Genomic DNA, 18763 nt, shown 5'->3' with positions numbered 1-18763 from the left:
GCGTCCTCCGAACAGGAAGGGGAGGGCGGATTCCAAACACGAAACAGTTGACACAAAATCGAACGGGTCATTACGCGAATTTATTTTTTATATACATGGGACAAAAATAAGCAACAGCGTGTAGTAAAACAATAAAGCGTTGAATCCAAAGGAATAGGCACAGCGAGACAATGCAGAGATATCTGCACATTGTCCAGTGTGCTAAAATCTTTAATTGAAAGACACAGAGGACGTTTGGTTTTGTTTTTTTTAAATCCATAAACCAACACGAGTGTGTGAACAGCTTGTGCACCATCAGTCAGTAGGAGGCAGGAGTTAATTACAGTGTGTAGCAACTAATGGGACTGTGCAATGCTGGAGAAGTACTCCAACATGTCCTGGATGGTGAACTCCATGGTGATTCCAGATCCGGGGTAACACCTGCCGATCAGATCTTCAAAGTGCTTGTACTGACGGATGAACTCGTCCTGCATGGAGTGCCACACCACCTGACGGAGAAGACAAAAGGCAGGTTGGATGTTTCAGAGGGAGGTGATGACTGTGACTGAGGTCTAGGTCAGCAGTAACGTCCTCTACCTGCAGCAGACTTTCCTCTTCGCACAGATGCTTGTCTACCTTCTTGTAAAGGTTGTCCAGGCCCTTCTTCACTTCTTTACCTGGATATTCTTTAATAACTTTGCGCAGCTCCTGCTTGTTGAAGGCCAGGTGGTAGCTCACCTCCTCCTCGCGGACACCCTGGGCCACACGGGCCTCGACGCCCTCGAAGAAATGCTGCGAAGCGGACACAATTGCACTGAGAGGCCTGAACAAAAACCAGAGGTCGGCAACCTTTTCCCACTTACGTTGAGCTTTTCCAGAGGCTGGCCCAGAGAATTGATGACGTAGGACTGTAGATGGTCCGTGTATTTCTGCTTTGCCTCCCGCCTTTCTGCGTCCAGGCAGGAGATCTTCAGACGCGAGAGTGTGGAAAAGATGTGGTGGAAGTTCTCCATCATGACCACGTCCCGCGGTGTCTTCTGGCTTTCACTGGCCACTTTCTCCACTGAAAATGAGAGGCGGTAATCAGGATTTATCCGGCATCATCCGGTCTTGCGCCGACGTTTCGGATCGCGTGTCTCACCGTTCATAAAGACGGCCCTGATGAGTTTGACGTAAGCTTTGTCCAGGTCCCCTCTGCGCTCCGCGTTTCGGAATATCGTTTCTGCCAGCTCGGCAAACTCTTCAAACCCGGTCACAAAAGACAGGATTCCGACTTTGCTTTTCTTTGAAATCTTCACCTCCTCCATCTGCCTGATTTGGCCAGACTGAGGGGACAAAATGCTCATTGAGAATCCTGATAGGATACGTAACAATTTAGAAACACGCCTGAAACTTAGTCTTACGATGCACTTGTCAAAGTTCCTCTTGACAGTGACCAGCACATTTCCCAAAGTGGTGCTGAGGTAAGAGGCCGGGTCCACGTTCTCTGCCGTCCACACGTGGTGGCTCATCTTCACCAGCATGTAGAGGGAGTTGAAGCTGTCGATCTTGTCGCCGAGAGCGATGAGGCTGTTGAGTTCGGTCTCGATGGACTGAAAGATTTTGTTCATCATCAGCCGCACCGTGTCCTTACTGGAGTGGCAAAATGGATCCCAGTAACGGAAAAAGATCCATTAGAGAGAGTCACAGAATATGAGGGCAAGCGTGTAATGTGGAGCATCTTACTCTGAGGACAGGGAGTGTCTGTGCTCCATGTACGGTGGCATCCTTGGCAGCGCGTTTCCATCAACTTCTTCCATTTCCATCTGATGGACAAACGTCATTTTAAACATCAGCTGAGAGGTAGCGAAAGCGATGCTTTACCATAAGTCTACCACTAGGTGCCGCTGTCCCCTAGAAAGAAACTACACTTCAGACATACTAAAAGTGACAAGGTTTACATGAGCATTAAAATCTGATAACTGGGAGTAATAATATAATTATAATAGAGCATGGTGATGCCTAAGATCTTAAGCTAATAGAGCTGCGGAACAAGCTACATGCTGCTCATTTTTTCTGTCTTTCACTCATGTTGTGATGCGAAACACATGCGACAAGTGCAAAAATAATCACATTATTTGATATACACACACAGAGATATCAGAGTACCGGGGGGAGAAATTCAAAGTGCAGTAATTTCTGGATAACGATCGGATTCCTAAAAGTGTCCACTTTTGGAATTGGCTAGTGAGCTTGGGTCACAAACCATACGGTAGTATGTGTGAATGCATTTTACACCTGTACAATCATATGGTCTGATCCTTTTTGACAGTCAAATCTCCTGCCGATTAATTGAATTAAAACTTTCTTTATCTAAAATCAGATTGTTGAAAATGTTGCTCAAAATAGTCATTTTTCACCCTCACAGCTTAAAGACTGCTAGGGTAATAACGGTTTGTCCCTGTATATCACAAGCACGTTTCCATATCTGATCACATGTTCACCTGAGCCAAAGGGGGGGCAACTACCACGTGCTGCTGCAGCTTAAAGAACTTGCTGATGAAGTCTTGCTCTGCGAGACACAGGGGCTCCAACTCACTCAGGACCTGCTCAAATATCTGCAAGAGAAGAGACGGATCACCACGCAACCAACCCGCGAACCCGCCGTTCTGCCGTCAGTTCTGCGAGTCAAACCTTGTCAAACTTGGTCCTGTCTGCCACGTCCAGGTCAGAGGCAGACATGTTACCCATGTCCAGCAGTGAGGAAGACTGGGAGCGCCGGCTGTTGGAGCCCTGAACATTGAGCTTGTTCAAGCTTGAGGTGGAGCCAGTTAGTTTGCCAGAGCTGCCGTGGAGGCCTGTTGCAGCACGACAGGACGTTACACTCACCGTGACGGGTCAGTAATGCAGTAGGAAGACATTGAGACGGTATTTTAAGAATATATTACACAGCTCTAATACGTAATATCTCAAATTATGTCCAATGTATCTGTTGTCATCATATTTAAGCATCCAGGTACGTGATGAGGACAGAGCTTAGCGAGCGTAGTGCGGTATAAACAGTATCATGGTGGCGAAGAGGTTGGAGCAAAAAGATTTAACTTAGAGCAACTATAAAGCAGAGGCAGGAATTAACAGTGGAAAAGCTCCACCCAAAAGTCATACTTACTTTCCGTTTCCTGTTTGAGTGCACTCTCTTTCCGCGGAAGCGTGGCTGTAGCCGGTTAAAAAAAGGCAGGCATCAAAGACAGAGACAGGTTAGGCTTAAAACATGCAGCACGGGAGGGGCGAGACAAGATGTTAGATGTTATATGTATGCTGACGTGCACTGCAGGGGCTTTGGTTGAATTCCAGCTCAGGAAAACCTTTTTGGAAAACAAATATTTTCTTTGTTTTCAGCAGAGAAGCTACCCAACGCCAAAAGCAAAGAATTCTGCCAAAAAAAGACAGTTCCACCGAGTCAACCAGGAGATGGATTTTTAAGAATTTAGGGCAGAAAACATTTCTGGCGAGGCGTTTTGTGAGGGGAAACAAACATGTAACCTTTTAAATGGCAGCATACAAATGCTGGATGGAATAATGAGGCAATTCTGTGAATTTATGAATCTTTGGGTGGAGTCGACAAGCAAAAAAAACACAAGCGTCACTGATTTAATCACTGCCTCCACCAACTGCAGGAGACAAACACGTCGCATGAATTACAGGTCTTACCAAACTTGCCCTTGGCTTCCTTGGTTGTACCCGCCATCTTTATCTTGGCCACCTCAAAGAATTCTTTGATTTCCCGCTCGTAAAGTCTGCTCATGTAGTCGACATAAGTCTGGAAACCAAAGAGTTGTTCAGAGGCCTCACAGACACGTCTCTAACGATCAAATACATCCAACAGAAAGTGGCAGCAATAATTTAGGCCAGTTCACAAAGGCACCGACCCTGGACAGGCCTTCGTACATCTCCCTCTGGGTGTTCTTTAACCACTCCATCAGCTTGGCGTAGCGCAGGAGGTCTCTGTGCAGTGGGTTGTGTTTGGGCAGGGTCAGCTCAGCTGCATGTTGTGACAGGGTGGAGCTCTGGTCATGGCCCTTAATGACAAGAGACACCAATTAGTAACGCAATGTGCATCAGTATGGACAATTCTGTTGATCGAGATCGTTCTGTCCTTTCTGCTTATGCAAATACACAAACCGCTTTTCTTTCAGGAAGTGACTGTTAGTGCAGCATTAAAAATGTTACACGATTTAATACCCACTGCACAAGCATGCACGCAATTGTGTGATATGACAACAAAGCCAACATACACGGCCAAAATCCAACATCCATTAGGTGAAATCACCATAAGATCAAAGATGCCCTTTTAGCTGACAGGCTGGAGGAGAAGCTCTGTTGTGTTAAAGTGTTAAATGCAACAAATGTGTGTTAAAGTGAGGTGTGAGAGGTCAAACGGCAGCAGAAAGGGGGCCCTGCAGGGGGTTGCGGTGGGTGTACTCACAGGCAGTGACAGACAGGAGGACCTATAGAACTGAGGGATGGTCATTTTGAAGTGACTGAAATAGTTGAACTGACACAGAGACAGAAAGCAGAGTGGGTGGTTCAACAGCAACACTTGAGTCAGACAAGAACAGGAGGGGGGAAATGGAAGGAAATGCCCCAAGACCCTCAGGAACAGAGTCACAAGTAAACAGGAGGAGAGGAAGCTGTTTGGAGTGAGGGGAGTGTAGCACATCCTGCTGTGCTGTGGTCACACATCACCCCACATTTATTCAAATCGAACTCATCTGGAGCTTAAGTGCTGATTCAGCTGTCCAATATCCACAATGCCTACATTCTTACTCATCTAACGGGGCTCATAACACGTTACCTGGTGAATGAAGACGTTATTGAGGTGATTGGTGAGGCGGCGGGCAAATTTGTCCCTCAGTTCTGAAAACAGCTCCCGCTGCTGCTTCACAGCTGTTAGTTTATCATGTCCTAAGAGAGAAGAAAGATCAACACCATTTTTAGACAAAAGTGGGGAATTGAATCTCCCAACGCTGAAAAACATGGTGGAATGTTGCACACAACACTGAATTAGAGCCGAGTGTGTGTGAGCTAACCTGGTCGGAGAGCCACGTTGATGCACTGTAGGAGAGCCTCAGAGGCATTAATGCAGGCCTCGATGCCTTTAGGGGATGACAAGTCTCCCTCAAGCAGGGCTCTGATGTGTCCTTTTGAAAGGTCCATGTAGTTCTACGGATGAAAAGAGGCACCACTGCCATCAAGATTCCATGTGACAGTTAAATATAGTTAAACATTTAATATCTTGCTAAAATCTATAATTGCAGGGCTTCTCACCACTAAGAACTGGATCTCATCCAGCAGTTTGCCATTGTTGGTGTTGCTGATTTGGATGAGACGGTTGCTCTGAGAGATCTGGTCCATCTGATCTTTGACACTCTGGAGCATTTCCTCGTAGCTGCTCAGCTTCCCCTCGATGGTGTCCACCTCCGCCAGGGCCTCGTCCAGCAGCTGCATCAGAATGTTGACCTGCTTCTCTGATGCCATGATGGACTGGATATTGGCCTAAAACACAAGCAACAATTCCAAAATGTAGAATTAAATGAGGAGAAAACCCTTGTGTTTTGGAGAGTAGCTGTTCTACTCACTCCATCTAGAACCTGGAGCTCCCTGGAGAGCTGCTCTGTAAAAGCCTCAGCATTGGAGATGGCGTATTCACACGTCTCCATCATGCTCTCGATATCCTGCTCCTCACGGGTGCTCAGCTCCTGGTATTCATCCAGAGCATCTTCATCACCCCCGGCAACGCTTTGGCTCTCACCACTCGGCACAGACTCTAGTCCAGGGAAAAAAAATAAAAAATCGGAGCTGATGATGATGACATGAGAAAAAGTACTTAAAGAAGTATACAAAATTATATAGACAAAAACAGAAAATGAAATGGCAGTTAAAACAAATAGTTACTCAAACTATAAGAAAGCCCAGGAAAACACTACCAGAGCTTGTAAAACAGGAATTAAAATCTTATTTTGCAAACCAAGAAATAGTATGGACTATGCAGATTACATTCATGAACATACCTGAGTCAATAAGCCTACAAATCCAGGTGGGTTGAACAATTACAATTAAATTAACAATGAGGTAAAATCATGGTTTTAATGTGTGTTATAACAGAAAAGTACAGAAAGGGCTGAATGTAAAGCAGAGTCTAATGATCAACAGTGGAGACATCATGAGACAATGTAGAGCGGAGCAGAGAAGGGGAAGTTAAGTCCTACCAACCTTCCGCCTTGGGAAGTTCTGGCCAGAGAAAGTTTGAGAGAAAAGTGAGAATAAAGAAGAATTTAAGACAGAAAGCCATGCCACAACCAAGAGACTACAGCGCAGAGAGAAACACTTCTTATTCCAAATGTGCTACCAGCAAATCAACTTAAATCAAGCAGAAACATAGCTCCAACTCAACTCACAAGGCCTCAATATGAGTATCGAGCCTAAAAGGAGACAGGCTATTATACAAAGAGAATCAAATCACTGGAAGGAGGCATGCTCACAAGGGATGCTATAATATATATGAATCATCGCCACACCTTCCAGCAGCTGTGAGCTGACATTCACAAACTCCACCTTCTTCCTCAGGTATCGCTGGTTGAGCTTCCAAATGCAGGAGATGAAGGAGTTTTTTTCAGCAGTGCTGCTGGCTACCCACCGATACACCTTCTCAAAGTAGAGGTCAAATTCCGGATTTTCCTACAGAGAGCACACGAATAAGGGACAAAATACAGCGACAGCCAAAAAAAGGCAAATAGTTATTCCTCCAACCTTGCTGGCATCTTTGGCATCTACTTCTGTCAGATCTCTCAGCTCCCAAGTCTGCTGGCGTTTGTAAAAGTCCCCTTTGTCAGATTTCTTCACTTTAACCACTTTCACCTGCACGGGTCTCTCTGTAGTGACTGGATGAGAAATGCGAAGAAATGAAGCACACAATCTTGGTGTGTTTTATTATGAATAATTGCTTGCACGTCCACGGCAGAGTTCGCAGTCACCTGTAGCGCACAAGAAGCAGTTCTTCTTTTTCTTTCCTGCCTTGCAAACATTAACAATGCCAAGGAGACGCTCATCGTTGGGAGTGAAGATGTCCCTCTGGAGAGCGTGTTTGATGGCTGTCATGGTGGATGCTGTCAGATGCAACACATTAACTAGCCATTATTGCCACCATAAAGGACAAACACAACATACTGTATATACACAAGAGGTAATGTTTGATTTACGCATATAATAATACAGGTATTTCCTTCCCAATGTCTGGAATGATAATACATTGTAGGTTTGCAGTTAGTATAACTTTTAACCCGTTTGTTAAACAGATGTCCTTCCCAAAGTCCCAAATTATTAAGCTCACTGTGTTAGCATACCGCTAAAATTGGTGCTAGCTCGAAATAGACTGTGACTACCTCATCATTTAGCGACCGACGTCGCACAGAAAAGACATAGTGTTGTTTTAACCGAAAGGCACCCTCTATATTTCTGGCATAATAGGTTTTTAGAAAAAATACATTTTACCTTTAGTTAACAGCCCATCAACACTGTGCAAAAGAACCACCCTCTCGCTTCCGGGGACATAGACGAGCGTGTCATGTGACCAAAAACGTCATCTCCGCGGTCCGCCCACAGACCAGAGTCAATAACACGTGATATTGAAAAAATAAATGCTTTTTTAAAACTTTACCTTCGTGTACAATACTTTGTCCATGTAGCAGATCATATCATCATATTATTTATAGTAAAGTATCATTTTTCCTCTTCAATAAGTGCTCTTTAGACAATATAAATATGTAATAATAATTTGCCGTCAACAGAAAAGTGTTCTACATTTCAGACCTAAACACTATTTCAAAGGTATTGACCATTAGGTTCTAGCTGAGTGTTAAACTGTTGCCATTTTTCATAATGATTTGCATAATTATACAATTTTATGTCTGTACATATGGTTTTAAAAGACACCTGCAAATGCATCATATATTCAGCAAGTTCTACTTTGGACAGCAAGGGGCACTGTTAATCCACTTACTTGTGTCAGGATCTTTATTATTTGTACCTTTGTAAAAAATAAAATAAAAAATTGATTGACTTATTGCCTATATATCCAGAGAAATTAGTAAATCTACATGCCCCAGAGAAAGCATGACATGTGAACGGATGTCTCAGGAAGGCTGTGCTGAAGTCACTGCCTGCAAACAACACTGAAAATCTCATTTTCTTTTTTTTCTTTCTTCTTTTCTGCTATATCTGTCCCAAGGTCACGGGGAGGCTGCTGGAGCCTATCCCAGCTGCATATGGCTGATGGCAGGGCACAACCCTGGATGAGTTGCTGATGATAAGCGTTTTCATATGATAACCTTAATTAGAATATAATGATCATTTACAAATAATTTTAATTGAAGTTTAAAATTTTTACTTGATACTACATGGCAACATGATCGTATGTATGACCATTTTGAAAATCTAAATCTTTGCTTCAAAAGATCCAAAAATAAATCTTTGGACACACTCAGTGCGTATGCAATGCAGTTATTTTTCGTAAATGCGTCTGAGTCAACCAAATCCTGACGCACTTTAATCATCATTTCCTTTTTTCATTCTAAGATGATTGATGTGAGCCATTAAGTCTATAAAACAAAGCAATTTTTCCACCGGGCCATGTGTCCACTTCCATGGTGCGTGCAAATATTACACAACAGGCACACGCCATTAACATTTCTGCTTGGCCCTATGTTTTGCTGCTCTCATGATTCATTCCCTGTTTATGCCACTCTGTGCAAAGTTGTCAGAGGTCCTAATAGTGGTGATGTTCTTAAAACAGGCTGATTCTGACTCAAAAACAGTAACTTTAAGATGACAGATCTCAGAAATGAGAGCAAAACCAACAGAGAAGCAACCAGATACAAGTATGCTTGCTGCAGTGGTGGGAGAACACCGACTCATTGAGGGAGCCCCACTGATGTGCCCAGTGGGTGACATGCAGATGTCACTTACAATCAAAAGGGCTTTTTGCACTGTGTCAGGGGGAAGGTGATTACATCTGTGTAATCTACATTTGACATTCTCTCTGTTGATGGAAGGTTAGTTGAATTATATAATAACTTCTGCGTAGAAACAGAAACGTTTGCTATCTGGTTGACATTTGATTCAGGCCTTTAATGCATTTCAAGAAGTCACCATCAGATGCTCTTTAGATGCGATGAATTCTGAGTAAAACTGACTGTAGATGCAGATCCGCAGAGGTGTTTGTGTATAGGGTGTCTTATTGTGTCACCGCCTGCTGCAACTTTTTTAAATAACTCCACATATCTTTTACAATTTGGAGCTTTTGTGACAGAGAAGACCACTTACTGACTGGAGTGTCCTCCTCTTCCTCTGTTCCATTGTCTCTTGACACCTGACTGCGTCAATGCAAACAGCCCAAAGCCAAACAGACTCGGGCAGCTGTTTGAAAACTGTGCCCTCGCATTAGCAACCCCATCCTGAGGTGACTTCTTAGCTCTTCACTGCCAGATTACACACGCTGAAGAACAAGCTGACCTCCCAAAGTGAAGTAAGTATGAGAGCTGCTATTACATGAACAACGCTGCATGTAAAGCTCTTTCCTCTTTCAGAGCTTCTGTGATTTTGTTTTGAGGTAATCATGTAATTTAAAGGGTGCGTGCATGCGAGAGCATTCTCCTGGATGTTTGCCTGCTCTCAGGGATGGTCAGAGTGGTGGGCATGTCTAAAAGCTATGACATAAACCAAAACACCAGCTTTGAGTGTAGAGACATAAACAAATTCCCTCTTCAGAAACCATAAACAGTGAGAAGCAGCCTGAGAGACATTTGACAGTAACTGAAGATGAAAAAAATGCGTATTCACTGATTATCTTACCACCATCATACCACGATGTTGTTGCAGAGAAGCTTTGTGTGTGTGTGTGTGTGTGTGTACAACAATACAACAATCTTCATGTATGCATGTTGACATATGAGCTGTCCAATCAATAGATCTTGACTTTGAAAACAAAGTTAACATTAATCTAAACCATAAAAACATGGATATTTTTTAACTATTAAAAATCTTTACATTTGATGAATGGTCAGGTTTGGCTGGAAGGTTCCAACTCTGAGATTTAGGAAGTTTATACTTTTTTGGAACATGCAACAAACCCTGATTAGAAATGTTTCAGAATGCCATTGATGCCTTTTATCTCAAAAAGTCCTACCACGTTTGGAAATTTAATGTAAGAACTGTAGGATGGTATTTTGCTAATGCTGCTAATATTATCAAAACACCCTAATTTAAGGAATAATTCAGAGGAAATATAATAAACAGCAAACGGAGGAAATGGGAACAAATCTATGTGAAACACTTCACATTCATCACTGGGGGGGTTGACGCCACTGCTGGTTGCATGTTTTCATTCATTTAGCATTGCTCTGAATGAAGAGGAAATGATGAATCTGTGCACATCTAATTTGATTTGAGTCTGGATCTGGAAGTCCCACAGGATCTTGGCCTGCTTTTTCTCCAGCACTTTCGGGGGTGTCTTCTCCCTGGACCCTGGGACCTCCAGTCTATACTCAGTGCAGATGTTCCTGTACACTATGCCAGCCTTAACCTATTTCAAGTTTGTTGTTTGCTCATTAGCGAAACGTGAACTCTCTAGACCAGGGGTCGGCAACCCGCGGCTCTGGAGCCGCGTGTGGCTCTTTAGCGCCGCCCTAGTGGCTCCCTGGAGCTTTTTCAAAATATAAAAATGTAAAAAGATGGTGTGAATATATGTTTTGTTTTAATATAATTTCTGTAGGAGGAAAAACACAACAAACATTCTTCAAGTTTTGCTGTAAAAATGTGTATAATAAGTATTTAATTTCAAGATCTCATTACAATGGAAGTTAAAGCACCATCGTGCAGCAGAGTGGTCACGTGGTGCCTCATTCTCTCCAGGATGCTGCAGGGAAAACAAACATTTAATCATGATTGCTCATTATGTATTCGTAGCCTACTGATTATTTTAAAAATAGGCTAATATAGACACTTACAACATGTGTTGCCTTCATAATAAGGTTTTTATAAGGCTTTAATTTATTGCGGCTCCAGACAGATTTGGTTTTTGGTTTTTTTGGTCCAATGTGGCTCTTTCAACATTTTGGGTTGCCGACCCCTGCTCTAGACGAATGTAAACCCGCCTGGAGTCAGCATCTGGTCGTGACCTTGACTGTTTTGTCAGAGAGCAACATGTCGGATGAGGACCTTTGGGGTTTCCCTCTCAAACAAGCCAATAACAGATTCAAATGCCAGTCAACTAACGGGAAACTTGATTAAAGGTTGCAACCTTTGAGGACTTTCCCCAGAGCCTTCAGGAAACAAGTGTGGCATCAGCCTCGGATCCACTCAAATGGATTTAACTTGAACGTTCCAAAAATAATGGATCTTATTATGTCAGGGTGTCTTCCTGTTGAGAGTCATTGATTGAAGAGGCTGCAGAGGCCAGTGTAGGAGGATGACAAGGGTGGGGATGACAGCAAACGGTTCTGTGGAACTGCTCATTTAGCAGGAGCCTCCATCCGTTACTGTTACAGATGCCCTCAAACGCAATCATGTCTGATCTCTGCAGACAAACGTGAAGGGAGGCCACGACTGTTTGTCTCAGCGCTGACTTTTATTTATTCTGTTTATTGATGCCATAAAATGATGCTTTGTTGAAGGGAAACGAAGGGGATGAATCAAGACTGCGTGTGCACCTACAGCACCGAAAATAAAAGTGACAAATGCGGGGATCCTGGTCTGCAGTTTAAATGCATCACATTTTCCCCTGTGTCAGAAAACATTGCACAAATTTAACAAATGTCATAACTCCTCATCGCTGTACTCCACACTGAGGTTTTGTCAACATATGGAGGACTAATGCAGGACAAAAGATACAGCAAAATGTGTTAAACTTTAAAGAGAATATTAAGAAGTGTAAGAAAAGCACATAAAATCAGTCACTGAACACACTCGCGCATGTTCTCCAGTACTCCTAATGTCAATAAAACAAAAAACAAACATCTCAATACAAATGATCAGGCATTATAGTGCAGCTCCCAACAGAAATAGCTTTTTTTATATCATTAAACCAGAATTTTCAGTCAGAATTATTTACAGAGAATAAACTAATCCACTCTTTATCTGGCTAGTGAATTATTTTATCGGTTTGGGATTCTTTGTTATAAGAGCTCAAACTTGAACATTTTGAACATGTTGTTGGTGACTTTTCTCTCTGTTTCACATCTTCCCATCCCACATTGATAATTATGGGTTGACTCTGATTAGCAGAACAGAACAGAACAGAACAGAACAGAACAGACTTTATTGCCAATGAATGACAAACTTAAATTCAACCCTTCTTGGCGTGGAGAAAATAGTAGAAATGGCAGTAAAGGCTGCACAGAAGGTGTTTAGTAGTTTTCAGGGAGTGGGCTGGGAGTTGGAGGGTTTCTTCTCGAGTCCAAAGTGGGTGTTCGTGTGCTGAGACGCCCCTTGAGCAAGGTGTCAAACATCAGTTGTCAAACATCCAGCTACTCAGCACAGCTGTCCAGAGCTCTCTCTGGCACTTCCTCAATGATTGCAAGTGTGTCTGTCTGATTAAAAGTGTAAATAGAGTCATTTCCCCTCTCTGATGAGGGATTTTTTATTAGAAAGGAGGGGGCGAGCTCATAATGGTCATGTGACCTGGGAATACGAAAGCTTAAGATAGTAAGCATAAATGTGTGACGTAAATTGTAAAAACACATAAGGTGTGAATGGCTATGTAGCGTAATGTTAAAGTAACTAATGTTACTTTCGTTCCACAGAAATCAAAAATATTTGCATCTTTTTGAGTAAGGCACGATAATTACTGGAAGATGTTTCTATTGTTGCAACTGCTGTTGGTAATTAACAGCAGCTCAAACAAGAAAATGGATAACAGATAAGTTTATCAATGCCAGGTCAGCTGTCACAGCTCCATTCCCCCAGGTCCCTCTTGTCCCTCTCCCTCAGTAATTTTCCACTGTCCCTGCCTCTGCTCCGCTCTCCCTGCCTCTGCTCCGCCCTCCCTGCCTCTGCTCCGCCCTCCCTGCCTCTGCTCCGCCCTACCTGCCTCTGCTCCGCCCTCCCTGCCTCTGCTCCGCCCTACCTGCCTCTGCTCCGCCCTGCCTGCCTCTGCTCCGCCCTCCCTGCCTCTGCTCCGCCCTACCTGCCTCTGCTCCGCCCTCCCTGCCTCTGCTCCGCCCTACCTGCCTCTGCTCCGCCCTCCCTGCCTCTGCTCCGCTCTCCCTGCCTCTGCTCCCCCCTCCCTGCCTCTGCTCCGCCCTACCTGCCTCTGCTCCGCTCTCCCTGCCTCTGCTCCGCCCTACCTGCCTCTGCTCCGCTCTCCCTGCCTCTGCTCCGCCCTACCTGCCTCTGCTCCGCCCTCCCTGCCTCTGCTCCGCTCTCCCTGCCTCTGCTCCGCCCTCCCTGCCTCTGCTCCGCCCTACCTGCCTCTGCTCCGCTCTCCCTGCCTCTGCTCCACCCTACCTGCCTCTGCTCCACTCTACCTGCCAGCCACTCCCACCCCGTCAGTTCAACTCCACTCACCTGCCACCACAGCTGCAGCTCATTCCCAACCAGCCCTGCTTATAAGCCTCCCCTGCACTCTCAGTCTTTGCCAGATTGTTCTTCAGCATTTCCATGCAAGACTCTCCAGCACTTCTTACCTGTCTGACCTCCTGTTGCCGAACCTGTTTGCCTCTGACCTACCTGTCTCCCGGTAAACTCACCAGCCTTCCGTCCCTGACCATGACTTCTGCCTCAGCGTTTCTGGTTCCTGTCTGCTCACCTGGTCCCGACTTTGCTGCCGCTCATCCCCAGTCTGCTCTGCTACTTCTTTCGGCCTCATCTCCTGTAAGCCCCTCTCTGTCACCCCTGCCTGATCTAGACGGAACTGTACGGTTCCGAGGGTTCTTGTCCTCCCCCTCGGTTCCGCATTCTGGCTCAGCTCAACCCAATCCCTGAGCCTGAAACCCATAGACTTTGTGTGGGCCCCGAGCCTGAAGAACAGACTGTTTCCTGTGTTTCCTTGTCTGCCTGAGTTCCTGTTAGCCTGTGTACTAATAAAGGTCCCTGCTTTCCAGAGTGCTGCTTTTGGGTCCCAATTACACCCGTCACATCAGCAAGGGAGAGCAACATAAGTTTCCATGATTTATGATATTCAATAGTGTTGTAGTCAGCCTTTGCCATGGTTGATGCGCACAGTGTACAGCTAGGTTAGGACAGTATCTTTGCTCATTTCCAAGGTTAAATTCAACTTTATAGGGTGTGTCAGGCAGGTGAGGTAGCAGAAAGGACAGCAAGGTGTAATCTAGGTGTAATTTAGCTGAGGGATGCTTTTATCTTCATTTTAATGGTGATCATTCCTGGCTTTCTCTTAGTTTATGTGCAGTCTGATGTGAAACAATCTAACTTTAGAGTGATTCAGAGATCAGATGATTGTGCTGCCTTTACTGTCATCATTCTGCTTCTGGATTCCGAGTCAACATCTCCTTTCTCTCATAAAAATGTCACCAAACATGTTTCCCCGTTCTATTGTTCTTCTTTAAAACCGTCATTCTGTCCAAACATGGAAAAATGAACTTTGTTGCGGTAAAAAGATCTTCAGTTAGCTCTCTGGTTAGAGTGTGCGCACCTCACCGGGCGACCTCCTCGCATACCTCCAGCTACAATTTCGTGCGCGCGTAATGACGCAACCACTTGGCGAGTCAGCGAGGGGTGTGTGTGTTTTTGCTTGTGTTTGTGTGACAAGAGCCTTCATATTTCTAGGATGTGAGACCGGAAGCTCTCATTAGACTGAAGTCAAGCAAACACAAAGGAAAAAGACACCGACTGGGGAGATGAGGACCTTCCAAAGCCAAAGTCAGGCCGCGCAGCGCGGAGCCTCCAGCAGACCCAACGGTGGCGGCGGCAGCGTGAGTCCATTCAGCCCCGCCAACATCATCCTGATCTCAGCCCTGCTGATCCTCACCATCCCAGTCTGCTATAGTGAGTCAAATATTTATCTACTCGGGTTGTTCTTGCTCTGTGCATTTATTGTTCATTTCTTTAACAAAGTGTTAAACACTTTAGTCTCTTGCAAAGTGTCCTTCTTTGAGTTGAATTTGTGTGGATTATGTTTTACACAAAATTTCAGTTCTGTACTTGTCACTGCTGAGGTTCAGTGCAACCGCTTCTGCTTTAAAAACACAAATATGCAAAGATTTGAATGGCTGTTTTAGGCACGATTTCCCTTCTTCAAACGCCTCCTCTGCATAAAACTCTTTTCTGCAACAACCTAAAACTCCTGTGACCTCCCCTGCAATATCCCTGTGAACAAACATCTGCAATCGGATGTGAGACTGACACTCAAACAGCAACATTAAGCCTGTCGAATGAACTGTTTTGTTATCTGATTGCATGGTACCAAAGGTGCTCCAGCAGAAGCCCAGAAAATCATGACAGATGAGCTGTTTAGCGAGGTATGAGGCTGCACCTTAGTCTTCGTCTCTTCCTCTCTGTCAACTTCCTCATCCTTTGTGATGCTCCACAGATAGGCGCCGCGTGTTCATCGTACCTCTCTGAAGACCTGACATTTCAGGTGGGGGGATTCTCTTTTCCCACACACAGCTAAGGCATCTTTTACAGAGCAGTAACTGGTTTCTTCTTTTTGGTTAAGGTCACCGATGCCTTAGGAGAACTCTGCGTTCTGATGCTGGTTCAGAAGTCAAAAGTACGTATACTTCATAGTCTGAGCTGAGACTGTGGCACTGACTGAGCGTGACAGTTTTCAACTTGATCTCCTCAGGAGCTGCCAGTGCGAGAAAACAGTAAAAGGGTAACTTCTACTCATTTCTATCATTTTCCATGAGGTTGTTATATTAGATATGGATGTGTATAAATTGCATGTAGGCATCTATGTACCTCTCGCACTATTGGAGAACATAAATGCCTGCATGCATTAACGTGGATTTAATAATAGTTACTATATATATTAGCGCTTGCCTCCCTTGTTCGTTGCCCTGCATGCTAAATTGCCCGAAATGGGCAATTTTTTCCGCAGCCCGCCAAGTTGTTTTACACGCATGACAACACAGAATGTTTGCACAGCACATCATAAAAGGAGAATTGCAGTAAGTACAAATTAAAATATGTGTATTCCACCTTACTTAGTTTCGTAGTCTTTAGGTGTGTATGTATGTTCAATAAAAACCAAAACATCCCAGGATGTCTACTCACTCATTTGCTGCACTAATATATTTCTCATGTGATGCTTTTTTATTTAATTTAAGATGGTACTGAGGAAATGTGTGCGCCAAGGAAGCCTTTACATTTATATCAGTTGTGTTTTTGTGTCGCATGGTCTTGCCTGTGTGGTCGAGAGACCTGGTCTCTGCCTCAGAAGACTCCAGATCCTGCACTTTCTTGTGATGGGGCTGCTATTCATGTTCTTTGCGTGTCTGGCTCCTTGTATCTGTCTGTGTTTGTCAGACCCCCCCGTCACACCCTCTCCTGCGTCTCGTCCCCCAACTCCATACCAGACGAGAGAAAGGACTCGTGATGCGCGTATGTACCACTCACATCAGTTCTGCTTCGGCTTCACGGCGGCTGATTGATGAGGAAAGGTGTCGCTCTGTTTATTAGAATACACTCTGTGATGCAGTTCCAAGGGAAATCTTATTTTGCGTCACACTTTCAGCACATTTGAGGAAGAACCCGTCAACATGTGACAGAACACACTTTGCACAGTTTTGCATGTTGTGTTTTGTGAAATTGTGCTGGATCTGATCTTTGTTTTCCCTCTTCCTGCGCTTCCTTGTCAATAATTGTGCTTCAATAACACAGCTCTCCTCTATCCTGTACCAGCTACATTAGTTGTTTTTTACCAGGCTGCACGCAATTACAGTCTAAAATTAGTGCAGCTGACAGGTTAGAGTTGCTATCAAGCGCTGACATTTGGAAAGATGGACAGAGAGGGAGTGATGTGGATGAGAAAGGCAGGGTGTTTGTCCAGGAAAACCTGGACGTGAGTGAGTATTTAAGGTCTATTTAAGACTGCTTGGGGGGAGAAAAAGGACAGTTTTTCTTTTGTAACGAAATCCTTTGTGTTTTTGTGTTACTACAGACTGATTTCCATGGACCTGCTGGAATCCAAAACAGAGGTTATTTCCTCTACCGGGTATAAGAATGCATTCAAAGAAATATGCTCCTTTATATTTAAAAAAAGATAATTATGGTAATTTGCACTTACAGCCACGAAATGGGAGACGGTCCATAGAATACGAGTAAAGGTAATGCCTTTGTTTTGTGTACATTTAAGAGTTTAAGGGACTGGATTAAAACATTGATGGGTTGAAAGGTGGAATCAAATGTTGCTGCTCGTTTGGCTTAAAGAATGCTGGTTTTCAGTGTTTGTTAGAGAAGGTTTCACAGTGTGTATGATACACTGAAAATAAATCTTTTTCTAGTACATGATCACAACTGAAAAGAGCAACACACGTGCATTTTTTTTTGTTAATTTGTGTATGCAAGTACAGTATATACAATACTGTGTAATAATTAAATGGGTGTTTTTTTTGTAAAATTTTCATTTTACGCTTCTTGTATAGTCTTGTGTATAGCCACTGCTGTCCGCAGTGTAATGATCTACCAGCATGGCGATTAGCCGTGCTTACAGAGCCAGAGAAATCTTTTTAATTTAGTCGTATCACTGTTTGACAGCCTCTTCATCCTCTCAAGCTTGGTGTACAGACACGACACAGACCCGAGAGCAGAGCTGTGGTCTACCATCCTGAACAGTCAAAGATATCAACTGTACAGTCCAAAATATCCTCACTTTCTAATTGTTAGACAATATTTTGTGGTTTATGTGTCATTTGCATTAAACCTGCTATAAAGTGGCCCAGTAGTGATGTGTATTTTTGATATGCTGGGAAAAAATACATTTATAATAATGTATAAATGTAATTATAAATCTACATTTATAAAAAAAATGTAAGCAATGTAACCAATCTACTGCATATCATTACAATCATTGATTTATTTTTTTGCTTTTGAGTCACTTGTCCTAACTAACCATTGATGTAATTTAATGCAATAATAAAAGACCTGAACCACAGTCTACAATTTAAATGCACCATCTTGGAGATCGGTAAGCCAAAATTTAGGATAGTCTTTTACTGTTTTATATTTTAGGCTGACTGTGTAATTACTGAAATTGACAGAAGATGTCACCATTTTCACCCACATGAAGTTGATTTTTCATTGTACCGCCATAATCTAAACAAAGTGTACTGATATTTATTGTGATTGTGATATTATTGTGATATTTTTTTTGTCAATTGTTTTGAAAGCGTGTGCGTGCACGTGTGCCTGTGCTTTAAATATGGTTTAGCTCAACATAAATAAACAAGCTGCAGTTAGTTCATAATTGCTGGTCCTTATAACGCCTATGGCAATAACCTGCAAAATGCACACAAAATTTCCATGAAGGCTTAGTAAAGGATTGTGGCCGAGGTGTCACATGTCACTGACTATGGACAAATTCAGAATGATGGGTGAAAGAACATCACGATAAGTTTTTATCCTCCGCTCGGTCTCGACCTCGGCAGCGACAATAATAGACGGAATAACATGACGCCTGTTTGGTGCGACAACAGCGCCACTTTAAAATAGATGTAATCAAGCGGTCAGATGTGGAATTGCAATTGCCACTTTGGCTGTTGCCATGGAAACGGGGACCACGCCAGGGATA

General features: G+C 43.7%; 2 protein-coding genes across 9 annotated transcripts; one reads left to right on the top strand and one right to left on the bottom strand.

The window, feature by feature from the left end:
* Positions 1–65: 65 nt before the first annotated feature.
* exoc1 (exocyst complex component 1) lies at positions 66–7631 on the bottom strand. 7 transcript variants are annotated; one of them, XM_029828070.1, is made up of 21 exons: positions 7510–7631; positions 6993–7124; positions 6769–6899; positions 6537–6696; positions 6232–6249; positions 5598–5785; positions 5287–5514; positions 5049–5181; positions 4814–4923; positions 4445–4513; positions 3888–4037; positions 3670–3778; positions 3128–3172; positions 2653–2816; positions 2463–2576; positions 1705–1784; positions 1383–1611; positions 1121–1304; positions 843–1042; positions 577–771; positions 66–488 (listed from the first exon to the last, which is right to left on the bottom strand). In XM_029828070.1, the coding sequence occupies exons 2-21, from the start codon at positions 7114–7116 to the stop codon at positions 336–338; spliced, it is 2784 nt and encodes a 927-aa protein (XP_029683930.1). In that variant the 5' UTR covers positions 7117–7124; positions 7510–7631; the 3' UTR covers positions 66–335. The 7 variants fall into 7 exon arrangements, with proteins under 7 accessions (XP_029683930.1, XP_029683932.1, XP_029683933.1 ...); XM_029828072.1 differs by having other exon boundaries at positions 4445–4474; XM_029828073.1 differs by lacking the exon at positions 3128–3172.
* A 1846-nt stretch (positions 7632–9477) lies between these two features.
* Positions 9478–18317, top strand: nmu (neuromedin U). Of its 2 annotated transcripts, XM_011614551.2 has the most exons (10): positions 9478–9541; positions 14800–15018; positions 15442–15491; positions 15563–15610; positions 15689–15742; positions 15818–15847; positions 16501–16575; positions 17135–17188; positions 17263–17300; positions 17731–18317. In XM_011614551.2, the coding sequence occupies exons 2-9, from the start codon at positions 14871–14873 to the stop codon at positions 17296–17298; spliced, it is 495 nt and encodes a 164-aa protein (XP_011612853.2). In that variant the 5' UTR covers positions 9478–9541; positions 14800–14870; the 3' UTR covers positions 17299–17300; positions 17731–18317. The 2 variants fall into 2 exon arrangements, with proteins under 2 accessions (XP_011612853.2, XP_029684166.1); XM_029828306.1 differs by lacking the exons at positions 9478–9541; positions 16501–16575 and having other exon boundaries at positions 14698–15018.
* The last annotated feature ends 446 nt before the right edge of the window (positions 18318–18763 follow it).

The sequence above is a fragment of the Takifugu rubripes genome, chromosome 20 (genome assembly GCF_901000725.2).
Source record: "Takifugu rubripes chromosome 20, fTakRub1.2, whole genome shotgun sequence".
In the NCBI taxonomy this organism is placed as follows: domain Eukaryota; kingdom Metazoa; phylum Chordata; class Actinopteri; order Tetraodontiformes; family Tetraodontidae; genus Takifugu; species Takifugu rubripes.
This window is presented reverse-complemented; position numbering and strand designations above follow the sequence as displayed.